The sequence below is a fragment of the Geotrypetes seraphini genome, chromosome 1 (genome assembly GCF_902459505.1).
Source record: "Geotrypetes seraphini chromosome 1, aGeoSer1.1, whole genome shotgun sequence".
In the NCBI taxonomy this organism is placed as follows: Eukaryota; Metazoa; Chordata; class Amphibia; order Gymnophiona; family Dermophiidae; genus Geotrypetes; species Geotrypetes seraphini.
This window is the reverse complement of record NC_047084.1, coordinates 492,189,222-492,212,049: the sequence shown is the minus strand read 5'-3', so window position 1 is coordinate 492,212,049 and position 22,828 is coordinate 492,189,222. Positions and strand designations below refer to the sequence as shown.

Sequence of the window (22,828 nt, the reverse complement as noted above, 5' to 3'; positions counted from 1 at the left end):
CTTCATATTTAGCATTTTATTCAGGTGCGTATGTTTTTATTTTTTTTAATAACCATAATGAATATGAATGAGATGTATGTATGCAAATTAATATACTAAAGTACCATGCACCCCCACTTTGCCCCCCCAAATGAAACAGTCAAACTACACCCACGTTTTTTTTTTTTTTGTTGTTCTTTTATTTACTGCTACTGTCACTTATCTTTTTCTCCTTAAACTCACAAGCATTTACCACAAGCTTTAAGCCCACTTGAATAAACAATTGATTTTTTTTTCTGTACTGGTGCCTAACTTTTGTTTTAATTGACAAAAAAAGAGCACCCATTAATTCATTTTTACTGACCTAAATCTATTATTTTAATAGTGTTATATGCAGTATATATCCATAGATAGCGTTGTACTCTGAGGACAAGAACAGTGCTTTCACTTCATTACAATTCGGGTATGATCTTGCAAAATCCTCCCTTATTGTCGTGTATTAAAACCCCATTTTATTTGGCAAAAGTCACTCTTTTTAGTTATTAATTATAATGCTATACAGTACTCCCCCGAAATTCATGGGGGTTCCATTTCAGGAACCCACGCGAATTTAAAAAAACCGCAAATGCGGTTTTTCGCCTGTCAAAAGGAAGGGGAGGCAGGGGAGGGCAGCTGGAGCCCCGGCGGTTGAAGAAAATCACTCGCGGTCTGCTCCAACTGCCTCTTCCTGTAGTAAAGTTGGGCTACACCAATCAGGACCTGCTTTGATCTATCTGATTGGTGTAGCCCGACTTTACTACAGGAAAAGACGGTCGGAGCAGATCGCAAATGAGCGAGTTCGCGATTCGCGAACCACAAATTGGTGGGAGAACACTATACATATAGGTTTTTAGAATATCACACACTGATAAATCAATATGGTTGCTCATTTGCTATCCCCCTTCATTTTTTATATTCTTTATATCCTGCAACACCTAAATTTAGCCTCTTAATCATTGTTATAATTATATGTCCATTATTGTTATCATGTGTCCTTTAACGGATGGGAAAGAGAAGAGAGCATCTGAGCATCTAGAATGTTTTACATCCAGGTATAAGACCAGATAGTACTTTGAAGCATATACAGGGCTGCCATCAGGGCAGTACCACCAGTCCTGCATTCAGGGGCCCGGAGCTCCCCCAGGGGGCCCGGGCTCCCCCAGGGTCCTAGGCCACAGTCTAGGGGGAGGGGCGGTCCGCCCCACGTGGACAGGAGAGAGCTGGACGGGGGACCCGCGGAGTTCAATACATCTCGAGCCGCGAGGCTCGTCTTCTGTTCCTGCCTGCACTGCAGCTAACATATAGCCGATAGCAAGCGTTCCCCGATGTCAGCGCTGACGTCGGAGGGAGGGCTTAAGCAAAGCCTGCCCTCCGACGTCAGCGCTGACGTCGGAGAATACTTCCGGTCGGCTATTTGTGCGCGGCAGGGCAGGCAGGAAGCAGAAGACAAGCCTCGCGGCTTGAGCTTCGTTTTGCTGAGAAAGTTGCAAAGATGGGCTGGGAGGCAAACACGGAACACAAAAGGGGGGAGGGAGTGCGTTTTGGACACAAGGCATGAACTTGGGAGAGAGGAAGGGAGGGAAAGAGATGCTGAGGTGGGGGAGAGAATGGGTTTTTGGACACAGAAGGCATGGACTTGGGAGAGAGGAAGGGAGGGAAAGAGATGCTGAGGTGGGGGAGGGAATGGGTTTTTGGACACAGAAGGCATGGACTTGGGAGAGAGGAAGGGAGGGAAAGAGATGCTGAGGTGGGGAGGGAATGCGTTTTTGGACACAGAAGAAATGGACGGGAGAGAGGAAGGGAGGGAAAGAGATGCTGAGGTGGGGGAGGGAATGAGTTTTTGGACACAGAAGGCATGGAGTTTGGAGAGAGGAAGGGAGGGAAAGAGATGGCTGTGTACACGGGGAATAGAAGAAAGGAGAATTTTTGGTCATAGGGAGGGAGTGAGGTACAGATAGTGGCATACCAGGGTGGGGGGGGCGGTCTGCCCCGCCCCGGGTTTACGTCCCAAGGGGGTGCACAGCTGGCCACCCTCCAGTGTTCTCCCTAGGCCGGCAAACTGCGGCTCTTTAGCCACTTGAGTGCCACCGCCGCCATCGGGAACAGGCCGGCACCAAGTTCTCCCTGCTTTTCCCTGTGGGGCCGGCCAACTCTCACAACTCGCGTCAATTCTGACGTCGGAGAGGACGTTCTGGGCCAGCCAATCGCTGCCTGGCTGGCCTAGAACGTCCTCTCCGACGTTAGAATTGATGACGGGTGGCGAGAGTTGGTCGGCCCCGCGGGGAAGAGAAGCAGGGCGAACTCGGTGCCGGCCTGTTCCCGATGGCGGCAGTGGCAGCCTATTCCCCAGTGGCGGTGGCAGCATTTTCCCAATGGTGGTGGCATAGGGGAGGGCAGGGAGAAAGAAAGAAAGGGGGGACAGGAAGCCAGAAAGAAAGAAAGGGGGCAGGGTGAAACAAAGAAAAATGGGGCACGGAAAGAGAGAGAGAGAAAGACAGACATACAGAACGAAAGAGGGTGTGGAGAGAGAAAGAAGGGGCAGGGTGAGAGAGAGAAAAACAGACATACAGAAAGAAAGGGGGTATGGAGAGAGAGAAGAAGAAAGAAGGGGCAGGGTGAAACAAAAAAAAAGTTTGAGGAGGGAATGAGGTCTGGAGGAGAGGAAGCATACAGGAGGCTGAAAGAAGGGAAGAAATATAAGAAATATTGGATGCACAGTCAGAAGAATAAAGTGCAACCAGAGAGTGATGAAATTACCAAAGGTAGGAAAAATGGTTTTATTTTCAATTTAGTGATCAAAATGTGTCTGCTCTGAGAATTTATATATGCTGTCTATATTTTGCACTATGGCTCCCTTTTACTAAACCGCAATAGCGTTTTTTTAGCGCAGGGAGCCTATGAGCGTTGAGAGTAGCGTGGGGCATTCAGCACAGCTCCCTGCGCTAAAAACCGCTATCGCGCTTTAGTAAAAAGGGAGGGGGAATATTTGTCTATTTTTGTATAGTTGTTACTGAGGTGACATTGCATAAAGTCATCTGCCTTGACCTCTTTGAAAACCCGCGGAATATAAATGATAATTAACATTTTCTCTGCGTACAGCGTGCTTTGTGAAATTTTATTGTTGGTAGATCATTTTGACTTGGCCACAAAGGTAAGGGGGAGGGAGGGAGGGGAACTGCTGAAAGACATCTAGTAATCCTTGAAGGCTTGACTGTGCAGGGAATTATTTTTGTAAAATCATGTTTTGTTATGTGACTGGCATTATTTAGACTTTAATTTCTATGAATGAATAGAATGAAAATGATATAAATTACTTGCTTGTTTTTATGTGCGTGTGCTGAAGGAAAGTGGAGAGAGAGTGGGCTGAGGACGCTGAAGGGAAATGGGGAAAAGAGAATGGGGAGAAGACGCTGATTTATAAATTGACAATTGTACAGAATATTGTTTCTTTTTTATATTCATCCATAGCTGCATGTTAATGATGTGCTCATATGCACTTATTTATCATCATAACATATACATCATCATTAACATGCAGCTGTGGATGTGTAAGGACAGGCTGAGGAAGATGGATGGGAAGGAAGGAAGGTGCACATATCAACATATCGTACATTTTTAACATGCATGATGCAGCTATAGGCAAGCAGAGGAGGATGGGATCATACAGATGTGTATGTTCAGATATGCGCTCAGATGTGTAGTTTTTTCTGGTATATTTATTAAGCTTACAGTATTTATAAAAACACATTTAATACTTGTTACAAAAAAATATTGTGCAATTGTGATCTACTTCTGGCCTACAAAGGTCAAAAGAAATCCTTAACTGAGATTTTACATTCAAAAGTGAATTATAGCTACTAGCACTATTATTTATTAGTTATTTATTATGCAGATGTTTGTTAGTTTGTTATTAGTTCAGTATTAGACATATGTTAGTTTAGAATAGATAGGTATAGATTAGTTTAGGTTAGGTTAGGTCCCTGCTGAAAGAGTCTACCTTGACGTGGTTGCAGGCTTACAAATCTTTTGGTCAAAGAGTGCGGCGACAGAGAAAAGTATGTGTGTATTCGGCCCATGGAAGAAGGGGGGGTCGGGGGAGGGAAGGGGTGTGTGGGGGGCCCAATAGGATTGCTCAGTAAGGGGCCCAGAAATTTCTGATGGCGGCCCTGAGCATATACAACCAAACTTAAATTTTAATGACCACCACTTGATATTGTACAATTGTTTTCATAACTCACTTCATGTGTCCTTAACAACTTAAATATATTAATGTGTTTTATTTTGTTGATGTTTGTAGATAATGAAAGACTCTTGATGTAGGCAATATACTGTCACAACACAACCATGTTGAGTCTTTTTTTTTTTTTTTTTTAAACAAACTGACTCTTTAAATAAATTATTTTTGCTTTCGCATCTTAACTCGTCGGTTTTTTTGGACTTCTGCTCCCTGCCATTGCTCACCCATTCCATCGTCAGCATTTATTTTTAATACCAGACATTGCATTTAAACATACGCTGCTGGGAAGTATCCAATAATAGTGATATTCAGCACCACTATCCAAAATATTACGCAGACAATTTGGGAAAGAAGCTTTTCTGTCCTCATTTTTTCAAGCAATACTGCTGCCATCCGAATAATTCCTGACAGTATCTTCTGGTGATCTGCAGTGATGTGGAATGGCCACTACCGGGATTAATTGCTTTTGAATATTGCACCAAGTGTTACTGAAGGTAAACTGAACATATTACCTTTGATTCTGAGACATGATGAAATGCTGAAGTCTGAGAGTCTTGATCTGAAGATGTCATTGCTTATCATTGAGAAAGATGTGGAATTGTTTCAGGGACATGGCTATGGCAAATAGGTCAGTATATGGTACGCCAATTACAATGGAAAGGATTAAATGAGAGGATGGAATTTTAGAAGGAGAAGGAAAAAAAGACTGAAATGTCTGGAATAAGTGAGAAAGTAAAACTGGAAAACAGAGTGGAAGAAAAATATGAAGCAGCTAGTTTTCTTAAGAAACTCTTCCAATACATCATCTTAGGTTGCTATTTTAAGACCCAAAGTACAATCCTTCCCAAGAAATGCAGACCATGGAAAGAAATAGTGATTATTATATTCCTCCTCCAGATTTCTGAATGATAGCTGTTAGTGCAGTAGCCTAAGAAGAGGAAAACTGCAGTACCTGTGTATAAATAAACTGCTTTGATTGTAATCACAGAAAGGCAGAAAGGGAATAGGTATATTCCAACCCCATCTCATTTCCCTTTAGTAATTTTCTAGTACGTGGTTCTTCTTGAAGTCCTCCATTGCAGAAAACTGCAAAATGTTTTTAGTGGGGAGAAGAGGGGGGGGGTCAATTTTTTAAGGATTTTTTTTTTAATTGGTAAACAGTTACCTATGCAGGTGATCTCTAATGATTGCCACAGACCCTTTATGGAGAAAGTAAGTGTTACAGAGGGTGGGATGCAGTAAGCCAGCTGAGTGAAAGCACCACAATCTCATCTTGAAATCCTGGCATGGTTCTTAGCCTGCACTAGAGATGGGGCAAAAACAGTGACAGAACTCATGGGGACAGGATGGTGATGGAGATAGATCCCGTGGGGACAGGAAAAAATTCATCCTCATGTCATTCTCTAGGAATAACGCACATAGGGATTGGTGGTTGCCGGATAGCACAGTTACTTACCATAACAGTTGTTATCCAGGGAAAGCAGGCAGCTATTCTCACATATGGGTGACGTCGCTGACGGAGCCCGTATGCGGAAGCCTCGCAAGCAGACTTGCTTGTAGAAACGTAGAAGTTTCGAGTCAGCCACACCGCGCATGTGCGAGTGCCTTCCCGCCCAGTGCAGGGCGAGTCTCAGTTCAGATAGCTAGCAGAGAAACCAACCAGGGGAGGTGGGTGGGTTGTGAGAATAGCTGCCTGCTGTCCCTGGATAACAACTGTTACGGTAAGTAACTGTGCTTTATCCCAGGACAAGCAGACAGCCTATTCTCACATATGGGTGACCTCCAAGCTAACCAGAATGGGATGGTAGGAGCGTTGGCAACTTAGGAGAATAAATTTTGTAATACTCTCTGGCCAAAATGGCCATCCCATCTGGAGAAAACATCCAGACAATAGTGAGAAGTGAAAGTATGAACTGAGGACCAAGTAGCAGCTTTGCAAATTTCCTCAATAGGTGTAGATCTGAGGAAAGCTACTGACGCTACAATTGTTCTGACTTTATGGGCTGTGACTTGACTCTGTAGTTGTAATCCAGCCTAGGCATAGCAGAAAGAGATACAAGCAGCCATCCAGTTGGAGATGGTACGCTTAGAGATTGGATGTCCCAACTTGTTTGGATCGAAGGAGACAAAAAGTTGAGGATCAATTCTGTGTGGTTTGGTGCATTCCAAATAGAAGGCCAAAGCACGTTTACAGTCCAGAGTATGAAGAGCTGATTCTCCAGGGTGAGAATGAGGCTTTGGAAAGAACACTGGAAGAACAATGGATTGGTTGAGATGAAATTCTGAGACCACTTTAGGCAGGAATTTCGGGTGAGTACGAAGAACCACCTTATCATGATGGAACACAGTGAAAGGTGGGTCAGTAACTAAAGCTTGCAGTTCGCTAACACGTCGAGCAGAAATGAGAGCAATGAGAAACACCACTTTCCAAGTGAGATACTTCAGATGAGCCGTAGACATTGGTTCAAATGGAGGCTTCATCAATTGAGCAAGAACAACATTGAGATCCCAAACCACTAGAGGCGGTTTGAAAGGAGGTTTGACATTGAAAAGTCCTTTCATGAATCTGGAAACCACCAGATGAGCAGAGAGGGGTTTCCCTTCAATAGGCTGATGGAAAGCAGCAATTGCACTAAGATGGACTCAGATCGATGTAGACTTGAGGCCAGAGGTGGATAAGTGCAAAAGATAATCCAGAACATAAGATAAGGAGGAATCTTGAGGCTCCTTATTATGAGAAATGCACCACGTAGAACATCTAGTCCATTTTTGGTGGTAGCATTGTCTAGTGGTAGGCTTCCTAGAAGCTTCTAAAATGTCTCTTACAGGTTGAGAAAACTGAAGAGGAGTTATGTTGAGAGGTACCAAGCTGTCAGGTGTAGAGACTGCAGGTTGGTATGAAGCAGAGATCCATGACTCTGTGTAAGCAGAGATGGAAAAACTGGTAGAAGGTATGGCTCTCTGCTGCTGAGTTGAAGTAGAAGGGAGTACCAAGCTTGTCTCGGCCACCGAGGAGCAATCAAAATCATGGTGGCATGAGCGTTCCTCAACTTGACAAGAGTCTTGAGAATGAGAGGGAATAGAGGGAATGCATACAGGAAGAGATTCGTCCATTCCAGTAAGAAAGCATCTGCCTCGAGGCGATGAGGAGAATATATCCTGAAGCAGAACTGAGGCAATTTGTGGTTGTAGGGAGCTGCAAAGAGATCTATCTGAGGCATTCCCCACTGTGAAAAAATGTGATGAAGAGGCAAGGAATGGAGTGCCCATTTGTGAGGTTGCAGAAGATGACTCAAGTTGTCCGCCAAGCAATTTTTCGCCCCTTGGATGTAGACAGCTTTGAGGAAGGTATTGTGGTGGATTGCCCAGTCCCAAACCTTCAGAGCTTCTTGACAAAGGGAGGAAGATCCTGTCCCTCCCTGTTTGTTGACATAGTACATGGCGACTTGGTTGTCCGTCCGAATAAGGACTACCTGGTCGTGAAGAAGATGTTGAAAAGCTTTGAGAGCATTGATGTTCGCTCTGAGTTCCAACAGATTGATGTGACACTGACGATCCGTACTGGTCCAGTGGCCTTGAGTACAGAGACCATCGAGATGAGCCCTCCAAGCGTAGGTCGAGGAATCTGTTATGAAGACCTTCTGATGGGGGGACGTTTGAAACAGTAAGCCTCTGGAGAGACTGGAAGACAGCATCCACCAGCTGTCACCGTGTATCACCTAGGCCGGGCCGCGCCCATGCGGGAGTGACCGAAAGAGCCCAGAGCACACAGTGCTGACCGAGCGGTTTATCAGTACTGATTGGAGTTGGTGGATCAAATGAAAAACACCCAGTTTTCGCTTCCAAAACAAAGTTCTTTTATTCCAATAGGAACTTCCGCTTTCACAACCCTCAATTGCCTTCACAGTTCCAAAAGAAAAATAAACTTGTGTTTCTCACTAATAGTCCAAAATGACTCTCTTCATTACATCAAGGCAATAGTCCATAGATTCAAACTACTTTCAAAATACTCTCTATTAGTTGGATACAGTCTCTGCTGGCAATCACCTCTGGCAGCTTTAGACTGGACCCGCCTCTGAACTCTCTGGATGCAGAGCTCAGGGCAGAAGGGACCTCCTCTCACAATGACTGTTGGCTGTGGTTCCTCCCAACTAGGACCCACAATCCAGTCTATGGCAAAAACTTCAAAAGGAAAAGGTCTCCAAAGAGACTGCCAAGGCTGGGCAATGCTAATTGCCACAGCCTAAAACTTTGTGGTTCTTGCTCCCAAAAGGAAGGCAAGGAACCCGCACAAGCTGCTAAGGCTTCCAGTAATCTTTCTTTTGGCTTAAGGTCAGACAGACAGCCAGCCCATTAACTAGCACAACCAGTCTCAGCCTAACTTCCTTAAACCCCATTGGTTTCCATAGCCCACTGGTCAGAATCACCATTTCCTTATTTAAAGTCCATGGCTTCTTCCTGGTCTACAAAGTCTTCACTGTCTGAAGCTTCTCTCATGCATTCCTCTAACATTTCAGCTTCTATACAGTTAGACCTGACCTGGGTATTAGGCTGAGGTACATTGCTGCGTGCCCTTGAAACTGGTCTCTTGTCTCCATGTGTTCTCCTCTGGTACAGTGTGGGTTGGTTCAGTGGCAGCCTTTTTTCTGAGCGCTGCTGCTCAGATAAGCCTCAGGATAATGAGCAATAGGTGTGGCTTGTTCCTGGCTAAATTGAGGACTAGAATGTTCCTGGTGTTGCCTGGAATTGTGTCCCCCCATAAAGGTTAGGAGATGTGTGATGCATCCTCCCCCTAGGAACAATATCCTGAGTACCTTTAGTTCCCTTTACCTATTGTTCTCCCTTCTCTAATTCTGGCAAAAAAAATAGGTACTTCCTTGCTCTTCACTGAACCTTCCCCTGTCTGACAGTAGTTCTGGGCTGAGGAGTTGGTATGGGTAGTGTTTTATCTCTCTGGGAGAATATTTTCCCCTGCCTAGCCCTGGGTATAGGCATCCTTTCACTACCCGGCTCAGTCACAGGGCTGTGACACAGCAGCGAGCCTGTCTCAAGGAAGGAGTGACTGCAATGTGTCGAGAAAGTGGGTCGCAAGCCTGTGTCCACTGAGATGCCAGGGTCCACTGAGGAAGTCTGGCAAAAGGAATCACATATACTGTGGAGGCCATGTGACCTAGTAGTAGCATCATGTGCCTTGCTGAGATTGAAGAGCGGGAAGACACTGCATGACAGAGTTGAAGGAGAACTTCCAGATGTTGTTGCGGAAGGAATGCTCTGAGTTGGATAGTGTCCAGAACAGCTTCGATGAATTGTAGATTCTGAGCGGGCTGAAGTTTGGATTTGGGAAAAATTGATTTTGAATCCCAAACTTTGTAGGAACCATGTAGTCCGTTGGGTCGCTACAATAACCCCCTGAGATGTGGAATCCTTGATGAGCCAGTCGTCTAGGTAGGGAAAATCCTGAAGACCATGGTTCCTTAGAGCTGCTGCTACCACTACCAGGCACTTGGTGAACACTCTGGAAGATGAAGCCGGGCCAAAGGGTAGCACTCTGTATTGATAATGCAGATTCCCTACCCGAAATCTGAGATATTGATGGGAGGCTGGATGAATGGGAATATGAGTATAAGCCTCCTTGAGATCCAGAGAGCATAACCAGTTGTTCTGATCTAGAAGGGGATAAAGAGACACCAGGGACAACATGCAAAATTTTTCTTTGACTAAAAATTTGTTGAAATCCCTGAGATCCAGAATAGGTCGGAGATCATCCATCTTCTTCAGAACAAGGAAGTAATGGGAGTAAAACCCCCTGTTCTGCTGTTCCAAAGGAACTGGTTCGATGGCATGGCGACGAAGCAGAGATTGAGCTTCCTGAAGAAGAAGGGCAGTCTGGGATGGATTGGAAGGATACTTTCTTGGAGGAAGCTCTGGTGGAACCTGAGTGAAATGAAGAGAGTATTCTTCCCTGATGATTGACAACAACCAGAGGTCGGATGTGATTATCTCCCATCGGTGATAAAAATGATGGAGACGACCTCCAATGGGGGGGAAGAGAGGACAGAGACAGAACGGTGGAGGTTATGCTCTGTTTAAAATAGTCAAAAAGGCTGCATAGCCTTAGGTGCAGCAGAAGGTTGAGATTTCTATTGCTTCTGATTCTGCTGTTTCTTGGGAGGCGGACGAGTGTAAGGAGCCGCTCTCGGAGCAAAAGGCCTCTGGAAAATTGGAGGAGGGCGTGCAGGCTTGGCAGGAGCTGGCTTAGGCTTTGGTCTGACAATAGAAGCAAAGGATATTTCATGTTCAGACAATTTCTTGGTGGCTGCCTCGATAGATTCATCGAAGAGGTCATTGCCTGCACAAGGAATATTAGCCAAGCGATCCTGAAGATTAGGGTCCTTGTCAATGGTGCAAAGCCAGGCTAGGCGGCGCATTGCTACAGAACAAGCAGTTGCCCTGGCGGACAACTCAAAGGCATCATAAGAAGACTGGAGAAGATGTAATCTGAGTTGTGACAGAGTAGCTATGACTTCTTGAAATTTGAAGTGCTTTTGTGTATCTAAATAGCTGAGAAATTTAGGAAGATCAATGAGGAACTTGAAATAAGTGACAAAATGAAAATTATAACTGAGAACTTTGGAGGACATCATGGCATTTTGGTAAAGGCGACGTCCAAAGTTGTCCATGGTTTTCCCCTTCCCTTCCAGGAGGAACGGTAGCATAAACTCTGGAAGGATGGGATCTTTTCAAAAAGGACTCAACAAGCAGGGACTGATAAGACAACTGCAAATTCTCAAATCCTTTGCAATGTAGAGTTTTATACCTGGAGTCCAACTTGCCTGGAACAGCAGGAATTGCATAAGGAGTCTCCAGGCATCGTGTTAAAGTCTGAGACAAAATCTTATGAAGGGGAAGCTTAAGTGACTCTGCAGGAAGCTGAGAAAGATGCATGACTTTGAGGTACTCAGAGTATTTAGAAACAGCATCTAACTTGAAGGTCCAAGTCAGCAGCCATCTGACGAAGAAAAGAAGAGAAAGATAGCTGATCCACTAATGCCTTGCCTCGAGAGGGACTCGAGGACCTCGAGGCAGCCTGGGTCAAAGATGAAGCTTCAGCAGGAAAATAGTCATCAAAAGAATAAGGAGACTTCGACGAAGCAATAGAAGCCGCTGAGTCCTCGAGGTCTGGAAGCGGAGACTTCGATCGAGGAGTCGGAGGTCTAGTAGAGCTAGAAGGTGTAGATCGAAGCTTAGTTGAAGAAGGACGCTCCTTGGAAGAAAAGCTATGCCTGCAGGTATGCCTCGAGGTAGGTCTCGATCAACAACGAGAGTGGTGCCTGGAAGCAGGTTTTGAGGATCGAGGAGACTTCGCTTCAGAGATGGAAGCAGACATTGCCACCAAGGAATGGATGGGGCTAGAAGCTGTAGATCGAAGCTCAGGAGGTTTGGTGGAGGAATCTCGAGGCACTCCCAAAGACTCTGCTCCTTGTATGGAGTGTAAGGATTCCTGTCGAGGCACTTGCAAAGAATCTACTCCTTGCTTAGAGTGCATAGATGCCAGACCAGACACTCGCAAAGACTGCTCCCTGCATAGAGTGTGAAGTCTCAGCCCGAGGCATAGGAAGAGGCTTGATCTCGCAAGAGTCTACAGAATGCCCAAACTGGATTAAAGTAGCTAGATTCGGTCCCATTTTGGTTAGCCACTGAATAAATTGCTGCTCTAACATGGTCTGGAAGGAAGCCGGCAAGGATGGATCCGCATCTGAAACCGGACTACCTGCTACGACTGGAGGTTCCAAAGAAGCATTGGAAATGTGCTTCGACTTGGAAGTCTTAGCAAGCTTGAGGACCACCGCTGGAACTTTCTGCTGAGCTATCTGACCTAAGGATCCAGGGGAAGATACAGCAGGTGTACTCGAAGCAAGAGCCGCCGCAAACAAGGAAGGCTTGATGATGCTCGAGGTCAGAGTCGTGGAGGCAGGAGAACCCTTGGTAGAAGGTGGAACCGAGGCCGCTTTCAAAGACAAGGGTGTGACTGAGGAGTCCATCGCGAAAAGCTTCTCCACTAAAATTTGACGACGTTTAAGGGCACGAGATTGAAGAGTAGTACAGCGCTCGCACAACTTCGGTTGATGGCCCGGCCCAAGGCAGTTAAGGCACTGATGGTGAGGGAAATCGTATGCTGGCACTGGCTACACTTCTTGAAGCTTGCTGGCAGGGACATAGGAAGAAAAAATAGCCGCAGCAAAGTCAAAGCCCCTGGGCTGCGGCCGAGCGGCCTGCCCCTCCAGTCAAATGGAAGAAAATAATTTTTTTTTTTTTTACTAGAAATAAAAGAAAACAGCGATTCGTGAAGAAAATAACACAAAACACGGCGAAAGAAGGCATGAAGTAACAAAGTTGAACGCAGAGAATCAAAGACGGACTTCTCGGCTCCGTGGAAAACTGAGAACTGAGGATACTGCACTGGGCGGGAAGGCACTCGCGCATGCGCGGTGCGGCTGACTCGAAACTTCTAAGTTTCTACAAGCAAGTCTGCTTGCGAGGCTTCCGAAACCGTGCTCCGTCGGTGACGTCACCCATATGTGAGAATAGGCTGCCTGCTTGTCCTGGGATAAAACTGTAGTTTCTGGTTGCTTGAGAGTTACTGTAAAAATAAGTTTTGTCCCCTTCCCCACCTCCCCTCACTTAAAGGTCCAGCATCTGTTTCTCCCTTCTTTCTGGGTTACTTTCTCTCCACCCTTCTCTCCCCCTAGTTATGGGTTCAGCATCCATCCATGTCCCCTCCCCTGCTGGACCCTCCCCCCAAAGGCCCACAAACACTTCTGGTCCACCTACCCCCTTCCAGGTCTGCCCTCCCTCTCTCAGTGCAGGTCTGGCCCCCCTTACCTACCTGCAGCTCTCTTGAAGCATCAGTAGTAACCACAAATCTCACCCCTCCAGCCCCCAAAGCAGCAGAGGTAGCCGATCCTGACAACCCCCCTCCTTCCCTCCAGCCCCTGAAGCAGCAGCAACCAGTCCTGACAACCCCACCCCCAGCACCCAAAGCAGCAGCAGGTCCTGACAATCCCCCTCCCTCCTCACTTACGCGAAGCAGTAGCAGCAACCAGTGAGCAGAGGCAGCACTGTAAACAGGCTGCTTCTGGCCAACCCCAACAAGGCCTTTCCTCTGCTACGTTGGAAGTGGGGGGTTGTCAGAACTGGCTCTGCTGCTTCAGTGACTGTAAGGAGGGAGGGGTGGTTGTTAGGACTGGCTGCTGCTGCTGTTTCAGGGAAGGAGGGAGAATTGTGGCTGACGGTGATGCTTCAGGTGCTGGAGGGTGGAAGGAACGGGATTATGGGGTCAGGAAGTTTGAGGAAAAAAGGAGACAATAATTTGTTTTTTTTGCCGGTTCGTTGAGCGTGCCGGTTAGTTTAATACCAGTTAACTGGGATTCTACTGTATGTAGGTGCGTGTGTAGAATACACACAACTTACACCATCTTCGAACAAGTTTACAAGGTATCAAGAAAAAACGAGATTCCTAACAGTTTCAAAACAGTTTGAAAATGTTTAAAATAGTAGTCTAATTTTTATTAGAAACCTCCCTTAGCAAACACATTGTGCTATATGCCTTATTTTGTCACAAAACTTTTAATCACAGCTTTATCTTCTTTACTAAATGCCATTTTTGCTAAAATAGATCTTAATGGTCACTTCTTGAATAACATCATTTTGAAAACAGGGATCATCCAGTTTTTACATCATCCTACAGTAACACCTGCCAATAATAGTAAGTTGTTGGGTTGTTTTTGTTTTTGTTTTTTTTAAATAGTACATAGTTATTTGTGCCTTATTGAGGCTGGTTCCAAGTGTGTATTTTATCAAGGCACATAAGTGCTTATATTGCTATTATAAACAAACACTTTTTTGGACTTATCATTTACATGTTCTATAATAAAATTGCCTCCTCAAAGAACCATTGTAAAACTGTCAATCGAAAACTGTTGCATTGGGACCAGTCAGCACTTGGAGAACCAATGAGGTGAGATGTTAAGACCCAGGAAGGCAAGAAAGATGGTTGCTACTACAACAGAACCCTATACAGGCCAAAAAGCAGCATTTAAAGTTTACTTTACAAAGCCATCCTTCGAGTCTAGGGCTGGTAAAAGTTTCCCAGAGATAATCAGACACACGTTTCAGAAAGATGTAGTGGGGGGGGGGGTGAAGACAAAAACCACATGCAATCCCAAAAGTCAACAGAGAAACGAATATAAAAACACGATGCATGAGGATGTACGTTTTGTTCCATTAGCAGAGTAAAAATTCCTCTCTATTTGAAAACATTTTGATACCTAGAAATAAGAACCCAAAAATTATAATAGCAGTCAAGCAGATAACAGAAGACTGACTACAGTCATCTTCCACACTGATGTTTCCAGGATTACTCTAACAGTTGTAAACACTTGGGGGCGCTGGGGTTCACGATTGGAGAAAGAGGTGTCAATTGAGGTCTTTTCCCTCAACACCATCTGGTAGATAATTAATTACATGTTGTTACAAATATTGCAATGAAATAAGATTTAAAATAAGCAAAACAGTTTCTGCAACTTGATAAAAACAGGAAAATTAAACATCAACATATTGCTCTGGAAAAATGACAGCTCTGGCTTTTCCTCCACTGCTGTCCTGAGTCACATACCTCCAATTTTCGCATTAAAAGCAATTCCCACTGTGCAGTGCGAGTTGTTTGCTGTGGCTGCTACTTCACCTGCACACCGTGTCCCATGCCTGCAGGCAGAAAGAGACATTTTAGTCATGGAGCAAGGCTTACCATTCACTGAAGTGAGGCATCTCGCAGGTGTGTGGAGGAAGAAAAAAAAAAAAAAAGAGTCCTGATGGCTGAATAAGTCAGACTACAACTAATACATAACAGGAAACCAAGACCGTGCAGCCAAGAGGGTGTTTAGAAAGTAAAACAATTTGTATATGATTACAACAGGCTGCAAACTATTTTTACCACCATTTCTTGTTTGAAACAAATGCTCAGAATTCACACAAGAGCCAGTGGACAGCAGAGACTCCACCCAGATCTCCAATGCTACCTTTTTCAATGGAAATTTGACTGATAGCTAAAAGCATGCCATGAAGTTGCGCTGCAAGTCTGCATGCATCTAATGGTCATTTTACTGCAGGCCTTGAGGATGATGCAGGAATATTACTCACCACATCCAGTACTTTTACTTGGTCTAGTTTTACCATCCGTTAAAGACTTATAGTTTTACCAGACTCTAAAGATTTAGGGCTCCTTTTACAAAGGTACGTTAGGGCCTTAACGTGCGGAATAGCGTGTGCTAAATTGCCAAGCGCGCTAGACCTTAACGCCTTTCTTGAAGATGGGCATTTGCTATTTTCCAGTCTTCCGGAATCTCTCCAGTTTTTAGGGATAGGTTGCATATTTGTCGAAGTGGCTCAGCTATTTCGTTCCTTAGTTCCTTGAGTACCCTTGGGTGAATGCCATCCGGACCTGGCGATTTGTCGCTCTTTAGCCTATCTGCCTGAGGACATCCACCTTGCTCACCTCTAGTTGGACCAGATTTTCATCCTGCTCTCCTTTTACGATCTCCTCGGGCTCTGGAATGTTGGTTGTGTCCTCCCTCGTGAAAACTGACGTGAAGAACTTATTTAGCCTGTCAGCTATCTCCTTTTCCTCTTTTACCACTCCCTTTCTGTCCCCATCATCCAAGGGTCCCACTTCCACTAGACCACAAGACCACTAGAGTCATGGCTATCAATTTAAAACTACAGTCCCAAGGGCACAAGAGCAAGTGGGGCTCCCTCCTGCCCCCAAAACTCTTGAACACCAAGGACCTAATGGTAAGCCCAGGGAAGCCTACTGACAAATGGGAGAATTGGTATGTGTGTGTGTGTGTGTGTGAATTTATATTATGTTATTGGGGTCCTTGAAGTCAGAGTTGAAGGGGTTGAACGCTGACTGGATTTAGAGGGTGTCAATGTTATGGGCAGTCGTTGAGCTGGCGTTATTCTAGAAGCATACTGCGCGGTTTAGCGTGTGGTAATTTTGTGCGTGCGCTAAAAATGATAGCGCACCTTAGTAAAAGGAGATCTTAATCTTACCCAGAGCCATGAAACCCCTTTCCTAACCTCTTCTCTCCATTTGAGCACAGGGTACTCAACACTTGACCTTGTCGTCTCCCTGTTTTTAAAACTTCCCTCTCTCAGTCAAGATGATTGATGACTTTGGACTGTTCATAGTTCCTGCTGTGCTCAGCACCCTGGGAGTTGTGACATTTTGAATGAACGCAGCTGTATGCCACTTTTAAATGTCATAAGTCTGCAAAGCATTTTAGTAAATGTACAATACAATGAGGTGTATTAGTCAAAACCTGGAAAACATGATAAATCTTGAAATGTGTGTAGGCTTTTAAAAATCTCTAGAAATTAATATAAAAACATGGGCTAAATTACTTAAATTGCTTTTCTTTTTTTTTTTTTTTTAAATCTTTATTCCTTTTTATTTCTTTCAACAAGTGTACAGTATTATTACAATTAATTTACATAACACACTTGGCATTCTTAAACAATATTATTATACATGTTTTTATTCCCCCCCCCACCTCCCACCCTTTTCCATATCAATAAAATATTCCTTCCAAATTTATATATAATTATACATCCCTTTTTGATAATACAATTAATCTGACATGAAATCTGTCCCTCCCCCCATCCTTCTTCCTCAAACACTTTAAACATTTTATTATACCCAGTAATGCACAACAATAAATATCCCATCCTATTACATATATCTCCTTATTTTTCATAACAACATCTTTCCAATATTTTTCCCTCCCTATCCCTCCCATCCCATCCCATTTCTATATATTATCCCCAAGGAAAAAGAATAAACTTTACTCGTTATAATATTCAATTAATGGCCTCCACACCTCTTGAAATCTTTTAAAATATCCCCTCTGTATCGCAAAAAATCTTTCCATCTTATACATATGACAAACTGAGTTCCACCAAAAATTACAATTCAATCTAGAACAGTCTTTCCAATTAGTTGTTATCTGTTGAATTCCCACTCCCGTAAGAATCAACAATAATTTATTGTTTGCTGCAGATATTTGGCATTTGACCCTCATACACATTCCAAAAATCACTGTGTCATAGGATAAAGCCACATGACTCTCCATCAACATATTAACTTGATCCCATATTGATATCCAAAATGCCTGAATACATGGACAATAAAATAAAAGATGGTCTAGAGTTCCAACTTCAATTTTACAATGCCAGCATCTATTAGACTTAGAGCAATCTAATTTTTGTAATCTAGTAGGGGTCCAGAATGCTCTATGCAACAAAAAGAACCATGTTTGCCTAATAGATGCTGACATCGTACCTTTAATTCTCCAAGACCAAATACGTGGCCATTGAGATGCATTAATCTGATGCTTAATCTCAATGCTCCAAATATCTCTTAATCCATTTTTAGGCTTCTTATTCAAATAATTAGATATAATTTTATACCACTTCGATTGGAATTTTATGGGATGCTTAAATTGCTTTTCTGTAATATAATTTTTTAAAACAATTGAAAGAATAAGGATGTGTAGAAAAAAATGACAAAAAAATAATGTCCTCAATTCTCATATTCATCACTGCCATGACATTTCAATGATGTACAAATGACCCCCCAAAAATCTTTAGCATTTATTATTTTATTTATTTATTTATTTATTTTTTAATTGCTCATGTAACCAAATGTGAAAAATAAAGTAACTTTTCAACTGCTACAATTTGTAATTTTTACATTTAATTCTGTTCTGTGTTCACGGAAGAAAATCCTGGAGGACTACAACTGGCTGGATACTGCACTGTTTACTGTAGAAAGTGTTTATGAACAACTTGAAAAATTGAAGGTCGACAAAGCCATGGAACCAGACGGGATCCATCCCAGGATATTGAGGGAGCTCAGAGAGGTTCTGGCGGGTCCACTTAAAGATTTGTTCAATAAATCCCTGGAGATGGGAGTGGTTCTGTTGGTTTGGAGAAGAGTGGATGTGATTCCTCTTCACAAAAGTGGTCAGAGAGATGAAGCGGGAAACTACAGGCCAGTAAGCCTCACCTCGGTTACTGGAAAAATAATGGAAGCGTTCTGAAGGAAAGGACAGTGAAATTCCTAGAATCTAAGATCCGAGACAACATGGCTTTACTAAAGGTAAAGAATCTTCCTGTCTTTTTTGTGTCCAGAATACTCTCCAGAATTAATATTATTTAATCAAAATGGACCTCAAATTCTATAAAGAAATTAACTCAGGGAGAACATGTCTCCACTAAAGCGTTAGTATTTCTAATCATAGGTCCACTGCGGAAAACAGACTAGACAGAAAAAACTCCCTCTTTTATTGAGGAAGAAAAATGTTTTACTTAATTTATTTAACTGAGGGGTGCTGGACACAAAAAGCATATGAATGAGGTTAAACAATTTAACCTGAGAACTGCTCACAGTGCAAATAGTACAAAACAAACAAAAAAATTGGCATACCAAAAAATCAAAAACACAAAAACTGTACTTATCTTTCAAACAAGCGATTATATTACAGTCTGTCCACTGTTGATCAAAACGAAGATTGTAATCTACCATGTATTAAACTGCACGTTCTAAGAAGCCAGGGGATATTCAAATAACTCAACAAGAGTCCTTGCAAGCCCATGTTTTGCCGAGCTGCGTCAGGAGAAACCTCTTCATCTTACAGAATTAATGTCTTTATGGAATTTGAGGTCCATTTTGATTAAATAATAATAATATTAATTCTGGAGGGTATTCTGGACACAAAAAGACAGGAAGATTATTTGTTGTTTCTACTGGTAGTACTTGAATTTTCCTTCCCAATTTTGATAGATTTATATTTTACTATGATAAACCATGTCAAACGAATCTGATTGAATTCTTTAACTGGATAACCAGAGAATTAGATCAAGGAAGTGTTCTAGATATAATTTAGTTTGATTTCAGCAAAGCCTTTGGCATGGTTCTTCATAGGAGACTCTTAAACAAACTTGATTGTCTGAAGTTAGGACCCAAAGTGATGAACTGGATTAGAAACTGGTTAACGGACAGAAGCCAGAAGGTGGTGGTTAATGGAACTCACTCGGAGGAAGAAAAAAGTGAGTAGTTGAGTGCCTCATTGTTGATGGGGCCGATTCTGTTCAATATGTTTGTGCGCGATATTGTCAAAGGGTTATTGGATGATACCAAGATTTGTAATAAAGTGGACACTCCGGAGGGAGTGGAAAAATGAAAAAGGATCTGCAAAAGTTGGAAGAATGGTCTGGTGTCTGGCAACTAAAATTCAGTGCAAAGAAGTGCAAAGTGATGCATTTGGGGCACAGAAATTTGAGGGAGATGTATGTGCTGGGAGAAAGAGATAATGATTATTGCGTGAGGGCGGACTAGATGGGCCATTTGGCCTTTATCTGCCATCATGTTTCTATGTTTTCTATATTTTGTATGACAGGGAGAGGGACCTAGGGGTGATAGTGTCTGAGAATCTGAAGGTGATGAAACAGTGTGACAAGGCAGTGGCTATATCCAGAAGGATGCTAGGCTATATAGAGAGAGGTGTAACCAGCAGAAGAAAGGAGGTGTTGATGCCCCTTGTACAAGTCATTGGCGAGGCCCCACTTGGAATACTGTGCTCAGTTTTGGAGGCTGTATCTGGCCAAGGATATAAGAAGACTTGAAGCGCTCCAGAGGAAAGCAACAAAAATGGTACTAAAAGAAGTATGAGAAGAGACTAGAAGACCTCAACATGTATACTCTGGAAGAGAGGAGGGACAGGGACGATATGGTACAGACATTTCAATATTTGAAAGGTATTAATATAGAACCAAGTCTTTTCCAGAGAAAAGAAATTGGTAAAACTAGAGGACATAAATTGAGGTTTAGGAGTGGTAGACTTAAGAGTAACGTTAGGAAATTCTTTTTCACGGAAAGGGTGGTGGATGCCTAGAATGCCCTCCCGAGGGAGGTGGTGAAGAAGAAAACGGTAACGGAATTCAAAAAAGCGTGGGATGAACACAGAGGATCTCTAATTGGAATATGAATGGGCAGACTTTCACAATCTGAATCCCATCAAGGAGATAGTTTGGATAGGCAGGAGTGAGCTTCAACAGCAACTCCAATAACTAAAGGCAGTACTGGGTGGGCTTCTAAGGTAAATGGCCCAGAAATAACAAAGAAAAAATACATTTTAATTTAAGTAATGTAAAACATATAATTATAGGGAAGACTGGATGCACTGTTTGGGTTTTTATCTGCTGTCATTTCATTTTACTATGTTTATCAAGCCCAAGCAGCGTGAGCTAAATGCCGAGCCGTCAGTTCTATTCCTATGTGCGACTCAGCATTCAGCTCGCACTGCTTAGCAGCGCAACTTGAAAAAAAAAAAAAGGGGGGGGATATGGGCTATTTAAATATGAGAAAAGACACAATAAAAAAAAATTATTTAGAGACATTTGCACAAAATTGAAATGTCACTGTGACAATGATGAATACCGTATTTACGTACCGCGCATACCCTTTGCGCGTTATATGCCTGAGCGCGGTATACAAATTTTTTTTTACATATTTCACACCCCGCCCGACGCCCGATTCATCATCCGGAAGGACGCTCGCACCCCCACCGCTCGCACCCCCACCCCGAAGGACCGCCGACTCCCCGACAATATCGGGCCAGGAGGGAGCCCAAACCCTCCTGGCCACGGCGACCCCCTACCCCCACCTCGCACTACATTACGGGCAGGATGGATCCTAGGCCCTCCTGCCCTCGACGCAAACCCCCCTCCCCCAACGACCGCCCCCCCCAAGAACCTCCGACCGCCCCCCCAGCCGACCCGCGATCCCCCTAGCGACCCCCACGACCCTCCCACCCCCCTTCCCCGTACCTTTGGTAGTTGGCCGGACAGACGGGAGCCAAACCCACCTGTCCGGCAGGCAGCCAACGAAGGAATGAGGCCGGATTGGCCCATCCATCCTAAAGCTCCGCCTACTGGTGGGGCCTAAGGCGCGTGGGCCAATCAGAATAGGCCCTGGAGCCTTAGGTCCCACCTGGGGGCGTGGCCTGAGGCACATGGTCGGGTTGGGCCCATGTGCCTCAGGCCGCGCCCCCAGGTGGGACCTAAGGCTCCAGGGCCTATTCTGATTGGCCCACGCGCCTTAGGCCCCACCAGTAGGCGGAGCTTTAGGATGGATGGGCCAATCCGGCCTCATTCCTTCGTTGGCTGCCTGCCGGACAGGTGGGTTTGGCTCCCGTCTGTCCGGCCAACTACCAAAGGTACGGGGAAGGGGGGTGGGAGGGTAGTGGGGGTCGCCAGGGGGATCGCGGGTCGGCTGGGGGGGCGGTCGGAGGTTCTTGGGGGGGGCGGTCGTTGGGGGGGAGGGGGGTTTGCGTCGAGGGCAGGAGGGCCTGGGATCCCTCCTGCCCGTAATGTAGTGTCGGGACAGCGCACGGAGAGGCGGGGCAGTGCACGGAAAGTCAGGGCAGGTGAACGGAGAGTCGGGACAGCGCACGGAGAGGCGGGGCAGTGCACCGAAAGTCAGGGCGGGTGAACGGTGAGTCGGGGCAACCAGAGGAGAGTCAGGGAGGGCGAAAGGAGAGTTGGGATGGCCAGAGGAGAGTCGGGCAGCATGCGCGGTATACCCATGAGCGCTGTATACAAAAGTTTCCGTACATACAAGTGTGGTTTCTGCGCGCTATACCCGTGTGCGCGTTTTACACGGGTGCGCGTTATATCCGTGAAAATACGGTATATGCGACAAAGCTGCTACAAGTGAATGGTGTGGTAATTGAGCCCACTGATGTTCCAAACAGAAGGAGGTATCTGCTAGTTTTGATAACTGAGAATTCTTTAACTACTCTATTTTCTATTGTAGGATTGCGGTCAAATTATTACTTTTGGATACCAAACATGTTACTTTTCTGTACCATTCCCAAAATGGTATACAGCGCATTTCAAGGAGGCAACTTTCAAAGTCAGTAATTATGAGGGTAAAAATGAAGGATTTGATATTCAGTGGGACTTATCTATTAGGAGTGGCTCCTACTCAGAAGAGTCCCGCTCGTAGGGACAACCGCTGATTTTTTTTACAGTAGCATCCGGATACAGATAATGTTGAACATCTTTATTGAGCGCCTGGCAGTATAGAAATAATGCTGAGGTGGCTCCAAGTTAGATTCAAGGTGGGGTAGACATAATTTGGGTACCACTGATTTCCAGTGCCAGTGAGGCCAACTCAATGAACACCCCCTTAATGTCCTAGGAAGACCAGTCTTTGGGTGAGGGACTCGTGTATCCCTTCCTCACGGAAGATAATTCAGAAAGAGAATGCAAAATGTTTTGTGTTTTGATAAAAGCATAACCAAAGTGGAATTGTCCAATCAGAATGGTGCACAAAAAGTGTCTTTCAACTCATCTGATAAATTCAATATCTTTATTCATCCAAAGTAACTCAATGGCTCGACATGTACATGTTTCGGCCTCCCGGCCTGCATCAGGAGTCTTAGGAGTCTT

The 22,828-nt window shown here is 44.4% G+C and overlaps 1 protein-coding gene across 3 annotated transcripts in view; it reads right to left on the bottom strand.

The window, feature by feature from the left end:
- Positions 1-22,828, bottom strand: part of PCSK5 (proprotein convertase subtilisin/kexin type 5) — a 767,735-nt gene that overhangs the window by 452,447 nt on the left and 292,460 nt on the right. For all 3 annotated transcript variants that reach the window (XM_033926861.1, XM_033926868.1, XM_033926878.1), the window contains exon 6: positions 14,931-15,019. In XM_033926861.1, the coding sequence (XP_033782752.1) occupies positions 14,931-15,019 (89 nt within the window). The remainder of the gene's footprint in view (positions 1-14,930; positions 15,020-22,828) is intronic.